This window comes from Diorhabda sublineata, chromosome 11 (assembly GCF_026230105.1).
Source record: "Diorhabda sublineata isolate icDioSubl1.1 chromosome 11, icDioSubl1.1, whole genome shotgun sequence".
Lineage (NCBI taxonomy): Eukaryota > Metazoa > Arthropoda > Insecta > Coleoptera > Chrysomelidae > Diorhabda > Diorhabda sublineata.
In genome coordinates this window covers 5,322,094-5,344,087 of record NC_079484.1, presented here as the reverse complement: position 1 = coordinate 5,344,087, position 21,994 = coordinate 5,322,094, and the positions used below count along the sequence as shown (strand labels likewise).

General features: G+C 31.4%; 1 protein-coding gene across 1 annotated transcript; it reads right to left on the bottom strand.

Annotated features, from left to right (window-relative positions):
- Nucleotides 1–421: 421 nt before the first annotated feature.
- LOC130450275 (protein grindelwald) lies at nt 422–21,892 on the bottom strand. The gene is made up of 4 exons (XM_056788593.1): nt 21,552–21,892; nt 16,731–16,796; nt 15,385–15,545; nt 422–8,981 (listed from the first exon to the last, which is right to left on the bottom strand). The coding sequence occupies exons 1-4, from the start codon at nt 21,763–21,765 to the stop codon at nt 8,772–8,774; spliced, it is 651 nt and encodes a 216-aa protein (XP_056644571.1). The 5' UTR covers nt 21,766–21,892; the 3' UTR covers nt 422–8,771.
- Nucleotides 21,893–21,994: the final 102 nt, after the last annotated feature.

Genomic DNA, 21,994 nt, shown 5'->3' with positions numbered 1-21,994 from the left:
ATAATTTTTGTTTAGGTGTCATAGAGAACTGAAAATAATAAAATCTAGTACCAGCATAGGATATTCCAGAATAGGCTGATTTTTCTCGCTTGGAATGTGGAGAGGCGATACTTATCAACGTTTAGGCAGTAGTAACACGGTCACTTGGACAACGACGACTGACTGATGGGCCCAAACCCACTTTTCCTGTAGCTATTACATTTTTGATTGTCCGCTCGTTCGATGGGACTTCACTAATCAAGCTAATCAATCTATCTATCCAAATAGGTGCGAAATTCGACTGGTCAATGGATTTCTAACCGGATACAGACGCATTGGATCACTTGGGCAAACCTTACAGTTTACCTACTGATTTTAGAGTGCTTTGAAGATGCCTTATTAACTAATCAGAGGACATCGGCAATTAGTAATTAAACGCTGATTGAGTATAACAAAGTTTATTTAAACACAAAAAATCAACATAAAAATATTAGTTAAAACAATGATACGAAATATTGGATTAAAAGTACTTGTTAATAATATTAAGATAAAAATTAATAGCTAGTGGACGTCACGATAAGGGCTATAGTCTCTAAGTAGATAAATTAAGACTAACAATATTTCTAAATAGTATATATAGCTCATAAATAGTGAATAGATATATCACATAACTTAAGCCTAAAGCATATATTGCAATACTCTAATATATAATAAAAAAAATGAAAGTGCTACAACTTTCATTGGATATTAATAATAATAATATTCGTAACTGAACTGAGAAAACACTTGCATTGTCAAATTACAGTAGAAGAAGATGGTTATGTTAATAATTATATAAGAAACAACTAAAATCTGAAATATGTTAACATCCTTCCAAACTATAAAGGAATCACTATTATCAAATATTATTATTTCTATATAATAGAAGAGAATAACTGGAAACTAAGCTAACTATCACTATAATAGATTTAAATAATATCAATTTTCATTGGGAAGATGCCTAACTACGATTAGAACGTTAAAACATAATGCAATACAACGTGCAAGAAGTTGCATGCAAGTCTCTTTAAACAGTTAAAGTAAACAAATTTTTACTAATATTTTATAGATAGTTTAACAATGAAAATAACGAATCTGTTATGCCAAAAGTAACTAGATTGCAGCTTACGTGCATTAAAAACTATACAAAACCGATAATATCAAGATCTTACATGAAACATCTTGCATTGCATTGCACGTTGTATCGCATCTTGTCAAGCGGCTTGTAATTATATTTGCTTTTATAGCCAATATACTTTAATTTAATATTTATCGAATTTAACAAATAGAGCACTATCTGTGAATAGTGGTTTTGGGAATTTGATTCCCATACATTCGAAAGTTATATTCTCTCAGGGATTACAGAATGACATTCTTATTAAATTCAATTAAATGAAATTCATTTTCATGTTTTCTCCAGGACTCGCTATATTATTGAATAAAATATGAGAGAAACTTGATCTATATGTTTTTACTAAGAAAAAGGTTTTATTCATTCATTTAATAGATTTTTTTTCAAATAATAAAATTATATATTTATGACTAGAATATTGATGATGTTAGAAAAATACACTCAAGTTTAACAAAGAAAGAATTGATAAAAATGAAATTAATATTTCAAAAAAAGTTGCAGGTACATCTGGGAACGTTAAATGATTCTTATAAACCCTAAACTTCCCAATTTAGATTCTAATTAACAAATAAATCCTACCACAGGTGGTGGATCATTATCAGATTCAAATATTTTTGTCTGGAATATAATTTATATAAAATAAGCTATAATCTATAAGAATTTCTTCATTGCTACTGAACCTAGAATTGTTTCAAGAACAAGTACAAAATACAGTAATTTTCATTCAATTTGAAAATCCTATTATATGTCATTTCTAAAAAATATACGACGAAGATTGTCATCATTGGATCCAAAAGACTTTTAAGTGTTAATTAAAGTAGTTTGTGGTTAATATTTTGACAATGATTGGATTCAGTGGTCTAAATTTAAATAAATGGGATCATGAGGCTTGTTCTGATGTTGATAAAGGTGATGGAAGACTCGATCCAGAGTTGTGATTCTTAAAACTGAGTCCAAGTGTTAATAAGGTAATTTGTGATGTGAATATTTAGACAAAAACTATATCTAAAGGTCTGAATTTTGAAAATGAGATCATTTTTCTTGAAAAATATTATTTCGAATTTCTTTCGACGGAAATTGGATCCAGTTTTATGCATGTGAAAACTGGGACCAAAAGGTTTATTCTGATAATGAAAAAGGTAATTTGTGATGACTATTTCGACAAATGACTGAATCTACTACTCCGAATATAAAAATTGGGTCCAAAAACCAGGTTTTGAATATTTTTCTTGTTTCCAGAATTACCTGCCAAGTTTAAAGGAATCCAAAATGTTGGCTTCATTTTTCTTCTTGATAGGATCAGTATTTTTTATAATGAATAGTTTTAGACATGTAATGTAAGTATAAACTAATCGATTGATCATAATTCTGTTGGAAAACTTAGTCTTATTTGCTGTCAGATTTTTTCTACAAATAATACTAATAAATGTATGAAAAACTTTTCGAATGTTATCCAAAGATATGTCACGATAATCTACATGTTAAGTTATGCTTTTTCCCAATGAAATTACCTAAATATTAAACAATGGAATGTAATGTATGGAAATAAATTCTTGATTAATATTAACGTAATTGTGAGTCCAATTGAATCGCTAATTTTTCTTCAAAATTTCTTTATCATAAATACTGTGTTTTGCCTGGACACTAAGTAACTGCTATACATTTTTTAAAATTGATTTTGATGTATGTAACAGCAGAAAAATTTGTCAATAACACGTTCTTAATGTAGAAACTACGATTTGTAAATTTCTAATTGTTTCAAGGTTATGTTATTTATTATTGAAAGTTATATATTCTATTATAATTATTAAGTACATAGGTACGCTCTAAGATAATATATAATTGAAAAATAATACCAATTTTCACCAAAATGTTCAATTTTACTGAACTTTAAACTTCATTAGACTGTATTTTGAGTAAGTGAGTGTTTGAAGTCACAATTATTCTATATTCTATTATTCTAATTAATAACATTGAAAAACTATTTGAGATAAACATTTATCGAATATGATATATTTGAGCTACCAATTGGGCAATTATTTTAGAAAATACTTATTTCTACCTTACATAATTACGTTTTACATAACGTCAAAGTACTAATTAAAACATTTTTTCAATAATTATTAACTAAATATTACAGATTATTACGAAACATATCAAAATAACCCTGTTGTGTTCTTCAAATACTTAAATATTCCTTATTTATTATTATTTTGTTATCGACCTCTCACTCTATTCAAAGAATTCAATAAAACCCCAGAGTCGTTGCTAAAACATCCTCTATTTACTATCGATAATTGAAGAGAAAAAGACATATAAAATTAAATAAATCAGAGTAAATATAGTAAACTTTGTGGTAAATGTAGTTATAGGACGTTTTAGCAACGACACTGAGGTTTTAATAAATTCTTCGAATGGAGTAGGAAGTTAGAATAAATAAGTCTGAAGTGACTACTGTACCACAATAAGTGAACTAAGGAATATTAAAATATGGGAGGAAGAACATAACAGGCCTAATGACATGTTACAATTATTGTTTATGTCGGAGCCTGACTATTAACACTGTATCTTACTTAAAGGCATGTTGTTAAAAAATTATTGATGTTTACAGCCTGACCAATCAATCCCAATGTGGTATCAATTAAATAGTGTATTCCTATATTCCAATATTAAGTACAAAATTGATTTGAATCACAAGATATCAAATTTAGATAATTCTGTATGATACAATACTTCTGATTGAGCATAAAAACATATGCATTGGATTTTTCTAATAACTGCTCCGTCGTTCACAATAGTGAAATATTGGTTGGCAGAGCTTAAACGAGGTAGTACAACCAAAAATTGACATTACTGGTATTTAAATAACTGTGACATTCACACTCACACAAGTAAACTGTAGTACTACTAAATATCAGAAACTGATATTGTAAATTTATAGAACTAACTACAGCTTTAAATTTGAAAAACAACAAGGAAAACTAAAAATTTTCATATTTCTATGTTATGTTCGGGACGTTATTTGCTGGACTAATACGGTTCACATTTTGTTTTTAAAAAATTTCAGTGGAAAACGTATTTGAACGGAGAAAAGTTTTAGTAGTCTCCAAATAACCCAAGTTGTTTTTTCATATAAAAATCCGTTTTGGAATACAGAACTTCCTTTTCATTCTTCACGATTCTCTATTTGGCAGAATTTTGGTTCAGCGATCTTCAAATTCTCTTCAAGATATCTATGGTTTCCTCCACTTCATTTTGTACATCCACGGTCTCCACTCTATTAATGTGTTTTTCTTTCGTTAGTTTTTTGTTTAAGGATATTTCCTCTTTCACTTAACCACTTTCTTGTTTTACATTTGTTTTTCATGAATATGATCCTTTTATCGACGTTCTCTTTGGTAAATGTTCAGTTTTGACATCCCCGTGTAAGGACATTGATTTTTGGAAAATAAGTATTTTCATCGATTATATTTTTAGTATAGACGAACATTATCTCTAGATGATAAATTTCTATTCTCCCACTATTCACGGATGAAGATGTCCTGATACTGTTGGAAGGTCCTTTGAAATGTTGAGGAAGTTTTTATATACACTTTTTTTACAGACAGTTTTGACTCGGGACAAACTGAGAATAGCATAATCGGATTCTGAATAAGAAGCTATTCTTTAGTTAAGTGAAAAGAGACGTGATAAAACTGGAAGTATTCCAGATATTAACAGGCTTGTTCATGTATAAATTTTGTTTACTTAGGTTTGAATCATTTTGAAGGTCGCAAAAAATTGGAAAAACTCTGTATATATACCTAAATTTGCTTGTTTAAGTATGTGAGATAAGTCTTTGAAATATACAGTCAGTTTAGTCGCCAAAATATCGTAATATCGACTGATTCTTCTCTTCTTCAGGTGCCATCTGCGTGTGAATTAATGATGATGTGTTCATACCAGGCTAATCGCGTATGGTTTTTAACCATGAATGTTGTTTGCGACTACATTTTCCTACGATTTTTCCTCCTATTATTTATTTCAGTATGTCATACTTGTTTTTACGGTATATGTGGACCAGATAAGCGGTCTTTCTTCTCTTTATTGTTGTAAGTAACTCTCTTTCCTTTCCCATACGTCTAAGCACTTCGTTAGGTATATCTTGAGTCCATGATTTTTTAGTAGTCTTACGGTAGATCCATATTTCAAAAGCCTCGAATCAGGTCATGGTATCCACTTTTAATTTCCATGTTTCTGCTTAAGTTTAAATTCAAGGTTGCGTTACATAAAAGGTTGTTGATTAGGTGTTGAAGGGTTTCTTGTCTACAATGATAACCGTGTCATCCGCATAACGTATGTTGCTTAATGTCCTGCCGTTAATTTTTATTCCATCCTCGTCATCGCCTATTGCTTGGTTCAATATGTACGTGACAAAACACAACCTTGTCGTACACCCTTTTCTATACACACCAGTTCTGATGTCGTTTGTCCATATCTAACCGTTGCTTCTTGGTTCCAATAAATATTTCTAATAAACTCGATGTCTTGTTTGTCCAAACCTTTTTTCTGTAGTAATGTCAGAAGGATGGTATGATTAACTCGATCGAAAGCTTTCTTTTAATCTATGACACAGGCATAGAAATATTTCCTCATGTCTCGACATTTCTGGAAGAGTATTGATAAGCTGGCTAGTGCTTCCCTAGAATTATTAATTACCAACTGAAATCTATGTTTTTCTAAAATCAAAAAGGTAGTATATTCATATATGTTTTGTTTGTAATATAAACGACAGTTTTATTCATAAAAAAGACAAAACCACTCCTTGGGGATGGTATTATATGTCTCATAAGGAAACACTTCCGAGGCGTATATATCACACATATTGAATTTCCAATTCGAAGCGGGGCGTCTGAAAACCTTAGAAACTAAATCTTTTCCTATCATGGAATCATTTTCTTTGAACGCCTTTTTGGTATGCCGTATCCGAATTACATCGGATCGCGACAATGCGTAAAGTGGAAACTAAGAATAGAAATCGAATGCGAGCAATCTGGAACATCGATTGAAATGAAATTTTTCTACCTATAGACAAATCAGACAAAATTAAGGATATAAACTAGCGAAAAATATGGGAATTAATTGAATTGATAACATTTTTGTGTATCTCACTTTGGATTACTCGAATCAATTTTTTATATTACAAGTGAGGTCTTGAAAGAAACAATTTAGAAAGATACAACAACGAGGCTTTCTATTAACTTGTACAAAATCTTATATCAAAGAATACATCTAACTTGGAAGTACACATGAAATAACAGAACTTTTATAATAATTTGAAACACTTTTACAAACAAGGATATTTCGACTATTTTTTGTAAATATTTCACTTACTGAAATAATAATTAGGACTAAAATAATGTAGATTTCTGGAGTAAAATGTAAAACTTAGAGCAGGTATTCGGTTCTCAACTAAATATATGATAGTTTTTCGTATATCTACCAAACTATAGCATACAAATAAAAAAGTGTTGTCTCTATTTTGGAAACTAATAGAATAAGTTCAGAATAGTGGAAAAGTTTTCCCTTAAGATGGAATATATAAGAACTAATGTATTCTTTTTAACTTCAATGTAAATATATAGTCTTATTTTAAAGATATTTCGAGTTTTGTACCACAGTTTATTGCCAGCTGATTACTCTGGATGAAAATAGTACGATTTTAGGTACTTGTATATGTTTAGTACTTATCCTGAACACCCGAGAAAGGTGGTAGTTCCAAAGTGACATTCAATGTAATTACTGGGGAACGGATTCTATGCTAAATGCATATTGCATGCATATTTAGTAGTGTTGTCATTGTTTCGAAATTTTCTCAATGCGATTTCTGGCTTAACCAGGTAGAATTTTCCATGTAGTCAAGGTGGGTCTCTTGAACGCAACAGAGTAATTGAACATATTAGATGTGAATTTTTTTATGTAAATGTACTGAACAGCAGCATAAAAAATGTATTTTTCAAAAGTTCTTTACGGATTCATTTCTACAGGGAAGAATTGCCGAATGTACCTCCACCTCCCGAACCAGTGTTGACTTGGTTAGAAGTGGCAATCTTTAATGCTGAATATTTAGGAGCGATTAAGAAATTGCTTTCAGTTTAATGTCGAAGACAGTACTGCTATTGCAAAGGCTCAAACATTTATCAAAATAGGTGCGCTACAATTTGATTTTTAATCCGTTGAGATGAAGATGCGCCAACTCGGGACGGGGATATTTTAGGTAAACGAAAAGGTAGCTCGAGTACATAAAACTCGTGATGAATTCATTATGTTGGAAAATACGAAGGTTTAAACTGTTCTAAATCTTTTGAATAAGATTCGGTTAGATTACTTAACATAAATCTACAATTTTATAAATTATACAGATCTTTAAAATACTGATCAACAAGAATATTATTTATTCTATTTATTTTTTATGAAATAAATTTTAATTGTGTTAAAAACATTTTACATGAATGGCACTTTTAAATACTGTCCAAAGTATTTATTGCTAGAAATATTTTCTTATGAAATACACCATAACTAAATATTATACTTAATATTATCCGTTTTATAAAAAACAGCAGCCCCAGAAAATTTCCGAAAATTTTGAATAAAAACTTCGAAATTGATATAGGTATAGAATTTTCAAATTTAAATAACTTTAAATGTAATCCAGTTACCTCGATAGATTTTTAAAAGAGTTAAAAGTCAAAATTTTTGCATAAATAACTTTGGAAAGCACCTGAGCAAAAATTCCACTTTTGTAGTGGATCTTTTTAAATAAATGTAGATAAATTGTATTCTTTTAAATACAAAATTGAATATTTTTTGAATTTTGTGCTTATTTTGAACATATATATGGGCGGTTTTCATCAAATTTTTATAACAACAATCTACAGTCGCTGACTAGGAGATTTTATCGAAATCGAACTACCAACGCTCTCTGGTGTGCAGGGTACGTATGAATTTGTCTTGATTCTGTTTTATTCATTTACTATGATATAAATACGAAATTATCAATAAATCTCCATCAACAAAAATTAATTTTTTATAAAAAAATGAATAATTTATAAGTGACATTACATTAAGGATCGCGCATATTATACTCTTGAACGGACCAGGAAAAAACTACTACAGCTCCGACCTGCTTTCTGCACGGCGACCACCAGCAACTTTACCAGTACATAGGAAAAAGTTTTCACAAGAGGAGAAGGAGCACACTATAAAAAGGGTTCATTTCATAAAAGCGGAAACAAAAAATAGAATAAAACCTTTGAAAGAAAGTTCGATATTAAAACAACTGAAACCTACATGTGATGGTTCGAACAGGTCGGGTCTGCATGGATATTGTGAGATATTTCACCACAACTACCGCCGCCTTTTCACGGGCGAATTCGTTTTCTTCGTAGAGGTATAAAATGCGCAATGTTTTAATATGGATTTATACAAAAAAAAATTACAAAGGATTGCGTCAACAGTTCAAAATTATTTTGAGATTAATATCATCATTGTTATTGCTTATAAATTTAGGTGAATCCATATCGAAGGAGTTCCCGTTCGGCTTCTTAACGTATATTTTAAGATTTAGAAACTATGGACTGTTTCACCGTGATGCAGGAGTCATACCGTGGTTGTCGTAAGCGTAATCAAGTGTGCTGTCTTCAGCTGGACGTCTGCTGATAGATGTGGATAAAGTGACAGGACTATGATCTGAATGTGATGCGTTGGACGTGATGTCCAGTCTTAGATCTCCCCCCTTCTTAAACGACGGTTCAGGTACGTTGTTTGTTGCTGCTGTATTCACGTCACCGGTCTGAAAAATTGAAAAAATACATATATTTTGAACAGTTATGATATTTATAAATAAATCATAAGTTCGTAGGTGTATATATTTTCTTTATAATCTGATTAATATAAAATATATAAAAATATGTAGCAGCTATACTCGAAGTCAAATTATTAGACACACTTTTAGTTTCAGTAGATCTACAGAATAATATCTCAGAAATACAATTTTCACCTTACAGCTTGCAGATATGATTTACAAAAATAAGAAACTGATATTTTTCGTTTTTTTATAAATTCTACGAGATTCGTTGGATTCAAAATTTCCAACGTTTATTGCAAATGTCAAAAATGATGTAACAGAAAATTTTAATAACTACATATTTTATTTAATATTATTTTTCATAGCTTTAAGTGTAAAATCAACTCATATAAATATAAAAATGCAGCTTTGTCTTCCTGAATAGATTAAAATTATTTATTATGCTTGTGAAAACCACCTACACAATCAATTCTTAACTCATACACTCATGGTGATATAATATTTTGTACAAATAAATATTTTACAACTGGGTCATTGTTGTTTAAATGAATTTACTATATGTCAGTTTCAATACTCAAATTCTTGAGATTATAGAAGATTTTTTAGTCATTTGTACTCTTAGAATGTTGAAATTTTAATAGAAAAACCTATTTTTGCACTTTATGTAGACTCATATACCATCGATCGATAGATTTATTTGAAAAAAATCAAATACCCAGGGCCGGATTAAGCTAGGGGCTTGGGGGGGCTATAGCATCGGGCCCCAGGTCAAAGAAGGCCCCATCATTTGGAAATCATTCTGTATTTTTTGATGTGTTGATACCACAAATCTAACGTATTGATATTATTTTGTGAATTTTTCCGGGTTTTCGAATTCCTTAAGGGGGCCCCGTCATTATTTTAGCCCCGGGCCTTATAAATCTTAATCCGGCCCTGCAAATAGCATTCTAATTTTGTACACTTTATTTTCCAAAACTGTCCCCTAATGACTTTTGTCTATAATGCTCCAGACAAGAAATATTAATCAAATTTATAACGACGACTAAAATGAAATTTGTCTATTAAATTTGTTTTTTTTTTCAATAGACCTTTCATTAAAGAGTTTCTGTTTATATAGAGTGATTTATAGAAAAAAATCCGTGCCATCTGATTTAGGAATGTCAAAATATGTCGATTCTCATCAATTATCTGATTAATAGTATTGAAAATATAATAAAAACATAAGTTTTAGAGGAAAGTTTGTAAATTTGGAAGTTTCATGAACAGTGCTTTTCTTTTGAGAAATAAGAATAATTTTAAGATAACCAGCTATTTCAGGAAACGAAATTTGTCTATTCTGTTTTTTTTTTACACCAGATTCTTGGATTTATTGATCAATGGCTTTAATAACAGTTTCTATTTATACATAGTGATCCATTTAACTTCGTAATGTTGAAATATGTCGTTTTGCATCAATAATCTGTACACCAAATTTTAAAACAGAACAAAAACATAAGTTTCAATCGAGTTCAGAGTTTTAAATTTCAAACTTGCTTGCTTTTGAGAAATAAGAAACATCAGAATTTTAAGATTTCCTTCCGAGCTTCATTTTGAACCTATTCCAGGATTCTTGGGAAACCCAATACACAAGTAAGCTGGAAATTCTGGAACCGTTCATGATATTCATAGTTTACCTCCAATCTCTGAAGATGATGACTTAGTTATCGAAACGCGCGTCAGACAGCGTAATTATTGTAAGTGTCGTTGTAGTGAGAACGTTTACAATTTTCTCAGTATCTCAGAGTCGTTTTATGAGAAAGAACGTGAGTGAATTCGTTTTTTAGATTCAAAAAATTCTCTTATTGTTGGTGGGCACTAGTTACTCGTCGATGTTAAAGTTGAATATGAAATGAATGATGGTGTGTAAATGCTGTAGACTTTTTAACGAAGAAAGGAAAAATTCTAATTATGGAGAACAATCTTTACAGATTGATGTTATGAATGAAGACTAAAGACATAGAATTTATGACGATACTTGCATATAAGTCTCACTCAACGCTATTAGACTTTCCAAAATTTGAAAAATTTATGAAAATCTCTTGAAAAATGATGACAATAATGAAAAAAATGTGATTCTTTATTTTAAAAGGTTTTTTTCTTGAAAAATTACCCTCGTATACAAAGATTTCTTAGTTTTTCAAAATTTTATTGAATATATAGTGATGGCGTTACAGATTTATTATTTCTTGGTATATTTTCAACTTAATTTTTCGACTAGTTCGCTTCGTAAATTTAAGTTCCACAAACAGTGTACTCTGATTTAATATGTGACTATGTAATTAAATATTTGAGATAACTTTGAATTGTCGGTTGTCGAAAATATTTACAGAATTATGCCAAGGTCAAAGTATGCGTACCTTTTATAAGCATTGCATAAATTATGTTCCAAATTTCATACCTGGAAATATTGTAATATTTCTATTCTAACTAAAAAGTATTCTTTATCCAAATTGGTGTTAGAAAATTGTAATTATTAGGATTTAATCAACGCTGAAGTTTTAGGGTTTTGTTTGTGTTACCTGGTTTACTTTAAACTTATTTATATTCATATTTTTATCTATAAAATTTATAGCGTGTAATATGTAATTCAATAAATTGCATTTTCTTCTTTTACATTGTCATTTTATTTGAAAATTTTCACCAATAAATAATATGATAAATAATAATATGACCATCAACTAAATCTCTGGTATTTTTATATAAAAAGATAATATTTTCTTTATTATATTTGAAAATTTACAAATGTAGTAATTTTAGAATCCAAAGCTTGGTTCATTCAAGATAAACATTGGAAAGGTAAATAAACATGAGAACATCTAAGAAAAGTTGCATCTAAGCCTGTTAACGCAGTAAATAAGAATTAGAAACAATTGATTAGTCATTATTCCAACACTATGATACAAAGAGCAATAAACAGATTAATGAGTTCAAAGCGAGATTCACAACCGACTATTGAAAATGCAACCTTCAGCAGGAAAATTGATCCTAAAGTTATTTTGGGATATTGAAGCGTAAGTTTATTAGATTATTTGAGAATCACAATCCGCCCTATTGTTCAGATTTGGCCAGTAGTGATTATTTAAAAAACACTTGCGCGGCAAAGCATTTGGTAATGACGGTCTTCAAGAATTCAAGAATTTGGAAAAATGTGTCAACCTAAAAAGAGTCATTTTACTCAATATTTTATTGCAATTGGTTCAGAGAAGGAGCCAAACTATCACTGTTTGTACCTGAGAAACTTCTTGAAATTTTGTCTAAGAAATTTCAAACTGAATAGACTGTTTACACCACCACTAAACCAACACTCACAATTACACTGTCTGACGCGCGTTTCGATAACTAAGGTATCCTCTTCAGTCTCTACTGAAGGTAAACAGTTTACCTTTAGTCTGTGAATTCCAAAATTCATTATATTTTTAGCAATAAACTAGTGGAAATAATTGACAACAATAGTTATAAATGAAAAGCAAAGATGTTCTATTATAAGCGAATTAGTTGTATAATTTTCATATAAGAAAGATTGCCGAATTATGGTAAATTTTTATTACCAGATCATGAAACAGCTCAAAGTGGAAACAACCATACAGTATCATCAATATTTTTGCACTTTCCACATTTGCTTAGCCATGTCTTTCTCCCTTTAGATTCTAATAATGATTTTCTTAGCAACTTTCCTCATCATATAATTATCACTTCATATTATTCTAAAATAATTTCAAAATTTCGTACGATTTTCATCTAAATGTGTCATCAATCTAACAGTATGCAAATGCGTTCAAAAAAAGCGAACATGAAAATCAGTGTAACAAAGCATTCTTCTAATCTCGCGAGTGTTGAGAGCAAAAAATCCCCGAAGGGACTGATGTTTTAATGCCAGGAAAGGGAGATAGGCGAAAGTTAGATTGGTTCTTTCTTCAAACTCATTTTGGATCTATTTATTCTCCAAATACTAAGAGCGCGTAGGTAAGTTATTCATTTTTTTTTACTATTTGTTTTTTGATGCATTATTTCAATATATTCAATGAATTAAGTTTTTATCTATGTTTACGAATATTCGTAAAGTTTGAAATGGAAACAGCGAGCAATTTCAAATGGTAATTTAAGATCTTTAGCAGATTTAATTAAATTCTAATTACACTTAACAAAATATGTCATATGTACATTGCAATTTAATCTATTCAACCATAAATCTTCCAATATTCCATTGTGCTTTGGGAATGAAAAATTGCCCCAACAAAGAGCAGTAGTTTTAACAGGTCTGCATTAGGATCTAGAAACACTTATGACAAATCTGAAGTTATTTAACCAATTATTCTTTCAGCCAATGTCACACAGCTGTGGTAAAATTAATTGAATCACATTTAACCGATCCAAATGTGATAAATTATTTTTTTAAGGCTAGAAATTATGATCATGTCGCTCTGAATGAACTTTACTATCGGTGTATTTGGTATTAGAAGCTGAAACACCAGGGATTTGATTTGATAGCTAATTTTGTTAGTTTATCTTTGGTATCTGCAACTCTTGCACTGTTTCCTCAGATAACCTCCAGTCCTTGTCTTTTATATGTACGTAGTGCGGTCCAAATGAAAGGTAGAAGTCTTGGCTTCAATGAGAAGTCTCAACAATCTTTACACAAAGTATCAACTTGCTGCTTCAATACATTTCATTGCTTCACTTACTGTATACGAATATGGTTCCTCTGAGATTAAACACCCACCATATAGCTCAGACCTGGTCCCATCCGACTATTTTTGGTTCGCAGAGCTGAAGACCGAGTTATGGGGAAAAGCGACGATGAAATTAAACATGTACGAAAATTTTTACTCCAAAGATGTATCATATTTTCTCATAGTGGTTTAGAAGGTTTACTCAGACGTTCTGTGTGGAAATGAATGGAGAATATATTAAAAAATAGTCACAGTTCTTTTTTTATGACTTTCCTATATATATTAGGCTAAAAACTCTTTTTTCCCTTTTAAATTTCATTTTGTTTCGTTAAAAGCTTGTGGCTTTTATTTTAATATTAATTGTTCATCCTACTTTCGTCCCAGTTAGAAAATATTTTGATAATGACCGAAATATGTCAAAACGTCAATTTTTACCTGTTATTTTGAATTGATTTTTTATCAATAGGGACCTAAAATCAAGAATATTTACGAAAAACAGATAAAAAGGCGAAAGAATTAAATTTATTCTTCATGAATATTCTGAATATTTCATATAAGGAAAGTATTATTTACGTACAACTTAATCGTGTACGATATTGCCTATTGAATTAACCAATTAGACAACACAGCACATTAGGTCGATTCCACCTCTGTCTCTAAAGCTTTCACCTGGATTTTCCCACTCATTTCTGGAACAATTTCCCAACAAAACCACCGATTCATCATTTATATTCATAAAAGACAATGTAGAAGGTTGAATATTTTGAATTTTTTTCAGGGAATTGGTGTCGTTGTTATCAGATTTATCGTTTTTCGCCGTTAGATTCACCGCAGGATGAAATTTTTTTCTGGTATTCGGTAATTTTTCAATTCAATCTGTGGAATTCGATTTAAGTGTAGAAATGCCATCATTGTATTGAATATTATGTAACTGTTGGATATGAAACGAAGGTTAATTTTTCGTTAGAAAATAATCTGTATTTCACATAAAATTATTAGTGCTAGATGCCGAATTGAAAACTCATATTTAGAGCCTTATAAAATGCTAGCGGATTGCGAGCGCCTTCAAGGCTCAGCAGGCGCGCAGCGAATTCGTTGCAGACGCGCAACGAGATCGCTGCAAATAGAGTAGGAATGAGTTAGTTCAGGATCGGTTGAGTCGTTTTTAGATATCAAAAACAGATGAAAATGTGCAACAAGGTACTTGCAAGTGGAAAAATATTAGCCAACAAATATCACAAGGATGTAGTAGAGAATTTGCGAAATGATGTGTGAAGAAAGACACATGGAAAATGATCTAACAATTTTCATTATGGAAACAACGTGCTACAAGTCCCGAATGTTTTTCTTTTTCTTGGCTATTAACATTCGTCTAATTTACCAGATTTTCTATCAAGTTTTTTTTTGCCTTTTCTCTATTATAAAAAATGTAGAATCAGTTTTAGATGATTGCTGACACTGAGAGGGACACGATAGAGTACCAATAACGAATGTAGCTTCTCCACTTTATTTTTGATAAATCATTTATACAATAATCGATGGCACCTCGTAAGTAGTATCTACTAAGTTCAATACAAATATTCAAATCATGAGATAACATTCTAACTAGAGAGATAAATATTATTTGTTTTTTTATAAATGGAAATATAAATATTGTATTCTCGTCTAACAATACGTACCTTTTTTCCAAAAAGTTTATCCTTTAGAGATGCGAATGTTATGTTCTTTTTTTCTTTCCATCTGTAGAACTGGAAACAGAGGAAAAACGCAAGAACCACTAGCAGAAGACATACTAATGTCAGAGTTACTGTTACCATATTCGAAAGCTGCTTTACGGTTGCTAAAATAGATTCACAATTAATCTCATATAGATCCAATCAAAAAAAAAAAAAAAATAGAATATTCAACGAACAAAATATTTCATTAATGACGTAATCTCCCCAAACAAAGTAAACAAATATTTTACGAAGAGAAAATTTAGGAAAGTTTTAGGGCAGCTCCACACGTTCAGCTCCAACTGAACGGTTCAAAATGTTCAGCTGAAACTGTGGTATTGGTTTGTATTGGAATTTGACGTGGGGGATAAGTCTTTTGTGCATGGCTCTGATATAGGAATAATTTTCTTGCACGACTGGGGTTGCTATGTTTTTTTCCTACCGTTTGTCGCGAATGGATTGGAGAGTTAAAAGAGGTGTAAGTTGTTGATGTATAAAAGAAACTCCATAAGAATTACGAGGTTATATAAATAATTCATTTGGTGTGGTTTTTGATGGATAGAAAAGTAATTAGTAATGGTTATAAGAACGATGAAGCAGCTCTTATTGTTATTGCTTTTAGTTCTTATAAAAAAGTGCAAATCAATGTTCTGACAAGACCCAATAAATATCTAGCGGCTGGAAATTGTTTTTTACTGCAAGAAGAACATGAAAACATGTTCTTAGAAGAAGAATTTATCATATTGAAGGAATTTGTTGAGAACATTCAAAAAACTTCTTTTCCTCGCAAATGAATAAACATAATTAATTTAATAGGAAAATACATAGTTCAAATTTAAATACTTACAAGGATGAATCAATAATTAGATGAATTATAAGTGGTTTTTGATGAATAGAAAAGTAATTAGTAATGGTTATAAGAACGATAAAGCAGCTTTTATTGTTATTGCTCTTAGTTCTTATAACTAAATGTAAATCGATGTTCTGACTGGAAATTGTTTTCTTTTGCGAGCAGAACATGAACATATTCTTACAAGAAGAATTTTTTTTATTGAAGGAATGTTTTGAAAACATAAAAAATACATTTTCCCGGAAAAGGATAAACATAATTAATTTACTAGGAAAAGTCCGTACTTCAAATTTTAATACTCACGAGGCTAAAACGATAATTTCATTTATTCAAAGTGATTTTAACGAATAATAAAAGGAATTGGTGATAGTTTCAGTTATAAGAATGAGAAAGCAGCTCTGATTGTTGATGCTTAATGTGTTCTAAAGTATCTAATAATATTAAAAATAAAAATACAAACCTTTGAGGTCTTCGTTTCCAGATACACCACCATCTAGTTTCACATATCGAATATCGTGTAAGTAAGCTGAAAAGAGTGACATGTATTAGAGAACATGAACGAGATTGGAAAAATAATGTTCAAATAATGCTGGACAAAAAATCAAAAATCAAACTCACAGAAGTCATTAGATAGACTACCAAAAAAATGGGCTAGATGTTATTAAACTAAACAGAGTACTATTAAATCTATATTGCTCAAAATGTCTAGATCTTCTATATAATAGATGGATTTCCCATTTTTATCTGTAAACTTTCTTCTATTCGACTCCGTTCCAAGGATTTCAGATTCTTATAAAATCTATTTGATCGTACATCTAAATGAATCATCGTTTATGTCTAGTAATTTTGGTTAAGAGAATCCCAAGCTGCTTTAACTGACCACGCGTACCACTAGTAATCATTTCAAATAAACCCAGACCTTAGTATTATAAAATATTTCTCCATTTTATTCATTATTAATAATTTGTTATTATTTTTCTTAGGTGCGTTTTCTTGTTATTATTATTAGAGAACAATCAATAAGTAATTAAAAAATAAAAACATTAATTGTGATCCTTGTCTTGAAAATATAATTAAGATCATCAATGACACTTTTGCCGGTAATTCTTTACAGGTGATATCGAAGTAACAACAATAACATGTTGATAAGTATGGTACTAAGAATAGAAAACACCATTGACATCAAAAAATTTTTAACATCTTTTACATATTATCTGTTTACCTTCGATAAAACTAATGGACACAACAAATGCTGACATACATGAGAAGTAATTTTTGATTATGAAATATAGTGGGCGTTTGCAGAATTCGTCGACAGGGAGGATTTACTAGGAACATTCCATGTAATAAAATAGATTGTCTATTTAAAACAACGAATATTCTTATCAACTTTCTCTCACAATTAGATGCGATCTATAACTGATATTGTAAATGCTGAAACTGTTATTCTATATATAGATTGGGTATGTAGAAATAGGAAATATATTCAATTTATATATTACCGCATACGAGTTTCAAATTCAATACTCAAACTTTGAAAAAATTGTAATGGACTCCGGTTTAGTAAACTCAAATATTATAAATAGTCTAGATGGGTGTCTTATGAGATACCATTGATCCCCATTCAAAATCATTAGTTAAGATCTATGGGAAATTCGAGCAGAAGTGTATAAATAGCTGCTTATCGTGCCGTTTCAAACTCTTTTGTGAATATCATCCACTTTATATCAAGCCTTAACTCAACTGACTAGTGTCAGAAGTTCTTTTCACTAAAATATTTTTTAGTAATGTTGAAAATGCAAAACATCCAAACGAATTGAAACCAGTCATGTAGAAACATAATTTTCTAACTTCCATCAATTTGTTGGATCCTGCAATTTTTGCATGATAACTGTTATATTTCAAACGCGTATGTCCAGGGAGTTTCTGGTCAGTTACCTTAATTGCTGTCTTCTATGAATAATGAATAATATTATAGCCAGATTAATATTTCGGTTCTGCCAACCATAAGTGTCGGAAGATGTTGTAATGTGGTGAACGGTATCGGTAAACTCTTTATTTTTTTAAATTCACAGAAAGTAATCTGTTACCAATCGCTTCGTGTCGCATAAAACAGTTTCAAGTAAGATCTTCTTTAGCGTCTGCTTTGTCTTCCCTTTTACTCTCGTATGTTTTATCAGTTTCTTCTAGCTTCTTACTTAGTTATTACATATGCCATAACATATTTTATTTTCCCAAAATACAATTTCAACATGTCTCAATCTCATTATAGCTTCTAGTAGAATTACTTCATAGAAAATAGTGAGATAAATCTTATTTCTATGCATCTTATAAAGCAAAAGTATCCGAAAACGAATAAGATACAATGGGTTTTACTAAATCGGTACACTTTAATTTATACCATTAGGGAATTCTCAAGAAGAACTAGTTAAGTTAGGTTAGGTTCCATTCCTGGTATCTCTAAAATCTTGAAGCTGGTGGAGAGACCCAGTAGGTCTCTTTTCTCGAGACCGAAAGGGACGAAACCCAGGAGTTAAGTTAAAGAAGAGATCAAAATGGTCGTTGATGCACTATGGATTCACTTATGCTGACTAGGGAAAGTTTACATGTACAAATATTGCATTCCAAATTTCTCTGGCCGAATATACTTCACCAAAAGGTTATCTATCGATTATCTGGCCGAATTAAGTAACTAGTGATTTAAATTCGACCAAAGTTATCACCTGACATACAGTTTCACAAAGGTCACTCTTAATTCATTGGTAAATTCGGCCAAAAAGTGTCCCAGCTACATGAGTACAGGGGGCAGGTAAGTATCCGAAAATGAATAAGACACAATGGGTTTCACTAAATCGGTACATTTTGATTTATACTATTAGGAAATTCTTAATTAGGTTAGGTTCCATTCCTGGGAGCTCTGAGATCTTGAAGCTGGTGAAGGAACTCGCCCAGGTCTCTTTTTTCGAGACCGAAAGGGACGAAACCCAGGAGTTAAGTTAAAGAAGAGATCAAAATGGTCGTTGATGCACTATGGATTCACTTATGCTGACTAGGGAAAGTTTACATGTACAAATATTGCATTCCAAATTTCTCTGGCCGAATATACTTCACCAAAAGGTTATCTATCGATTATCTGGCCGAATTAAGTAACTAGTGATGTAAATTCGACCAAAGTTATCACCTGACATACAGTTTCACAAAGGTCACTCTTAATTCATTGGTAAATTCGGTCGGAAAGTGTCCCAGCTACATGAGTACAGGGGGCAGGTAAGTATCCGAAAACGAATAAGACACAATGGGTTTCACTAAATCGGTACACTTTAATTTATACCATTAGGAAATTCTCAATTAGATTAGGTTCCATTCCTGGGAGCTCTAAGATCTTGAAGCTGGTGAAGGAACTCGCCCAGGTCTCTTTTTTCGAGACCGAAAGGGACGAAACCCAGGAGTTAAGTTAAAGAAGAGATCAAAATGGTCGTTGATGCACTATGGATTCACTTATGCTGACTAGGGAAAGTTTACATGTACAAATATTGCATTCCAAATTTCTCTGGCCGAATATACTTCACCAAAAGGTCATCTATCGATTATCTGGCCGAATTAAGTAACTAGCGATGTAAATTCAACCAAAGTTATCATCTGACATACAGTTTCACAAAGGTCACTCTAAATTCATTGGTAAATTCGGTCAAAAAGTGTCCCAGCTACATGAGTACAGGGGGCAGGTAAGTATCCGAAAACGAATAAGACACAATGGGTTTCACTAAATCGGTACACTTTAATTTATACCATTAGGAAATTCTCAATTAGATTAGGTTCCATTCCTGGGAGCTCTAAGATCTTGAAGCTGGCGAAGGAACTCGCCCAGGTCTCTTTTTTCGAGACCGAAAGGGACGAAACCCAGGAGTTAAGTTAAAGAAGAGATCAAAATGGTCGTTGATGCACTATGGATTCACTTATGCTGACTAGGGAAAGTTTACATGTACAAATATTGCATTCCAAATTTCTCTGGCCGAATATACTTCACCAAAAGGTCATCTATCGATTATCTGGCCGAATTAAGTAACTAGCGATGTAAATTCAACCAAAGTTATCATCTGACATACAGTTTCACAAAGGTCACTCTAAATTCATTGGTAAATTCGGTCAAAAAGTGTCCCAGCTACATGAGTACAGGGGGCAGGTAAGTATCCGAAAACGAATAAGACACAATGGGTTTCACTAAATCGGTACACTTTAATTTATACCATTAGGAAATTCTCAATTAGATTAGGTTCCATTCCTGGGAGCTCTAAGATCTTGAAGCTGGCGAAGGAACTCGCCCAGGTCTCTTTTTTCGAGACCGAAAGGGACGAAACCCAGGAGTTAAGTTAAAGAAGAGATCAAAATGGTCGTTGATGCACTATGGATTCACTTATGCTGACTAGGGAAAGTTTACATGTACAAATATTGCATTCCAAATTTCTCTGGCCGAATATACTTCACCAAAAGGTTATCTATCGATTATCTGGCCGAATTAAGTAACTAGTGATTTAAATTCGACCAAAGTTATCACCTGACATACAGTTTCACAAAGGTCACTCTTAATTCATTGGTAAATTCGGCCAAAAAGTGTCCCAGCTACATGAGTACAGGGGGCAGGTAAGTATCCGAAAACGAATAAGACACAATGGGTTTCACTAAATCGGTACATTTTGATTTATACTATTAGGAAATTCTTAATTAGGTTAGGTTCCATTCCTGGGAGCTCTAAGATCTTGAAGCTGGTGAAGGAACTCGCCCAGGTCTCTTTTTTCGAGACCGAAAGAGACGAGACCAAGGAGTTAAATCAAAGAAGAGTTGAAAATAGTCGGTTGTGCACTGGTGGGTTCACTTATGCTGACTAGGGAAAGTTTACACGTACAAATATTGTATTCCAAATTTCTCTGGCCGAATATACTTCACCAAAAGGTCATCTATCGATTATTTGGCCGAATTAAGTAACTAGCGTCCGTCACTATAAAGGTATCAAATCACAGATGGATAAATGACTAAATGATTAAAATGTTTTAAAATCAGTTCTATAATGAGTGAAGAAAAAATAGTGATACTGGAGAGGAGAAAATCTCTATTGAGTTTTATTTTATCTTAGTTCTAAATATTTCGAAACTTTTCAATTTTTTAATGGTTTACTATTAACGTATCGCAATTATTTTCACATTAACATATTTCGTAATTCATAGCTTATTATTATTATCCATCTTATATTGATTTCAAATGATTAAGAAATTTCTTTACTTACTTTGACATCTTTCTTCGCATTGATACTTATCGAAATTATGATGGGTACTATTGCAAATATCACTACATAATTGACACGATCCGTCAAATTTCGAACAGTATTCATACAAGTTACATACTTTTTCACCGCATTTAACAGTTGTCGTAGCCGCCAATCCTTGACTTTCAATAGAAACAACAAAAAAACACAATAATAACGTACAATACCGCCACATTTTCGTGTGATGTTAAAAACTAAAGAAATTAAAAATTAATTTTAGCACCTCACATGTCAAATATTGAGTACGATAAGGGTTCCACGTAACAGGTGTAACTAGGTATCTTTCGGTGACCTGACTATCCGACTTGTTGCGTTTTACCTGTGTGAGTCATTTTCAAGAGAAACTTACGGTTAACATCGGTATATCATTGTCCGATATGGGTTATTTTCGCTTGAGACGCGGA

Coding starts and splice junctions, on each gene's coding strand:
- LOC130450275 (XM_056788593.1), bottom strand. CDS start 21,765: ATGTGGCGGTATTGTACGTTATTATTGTGTTTTTTTGTTGTTTCTATT. Junction 16,797..21,551: donor ATGCGAAGAAAGATGTCAAA/GTAAGTAAAGAA, acceptor CACTCTTTTCAG/CTTACTTACACGATATTCGA. Junction 15,546..16,730: donor TGGAAACGAAGACCTCAAAG/GTTTGTATTTTT, acceptor AATCTATTTTAG/CAACCGTAAAGCAGCTTTCG.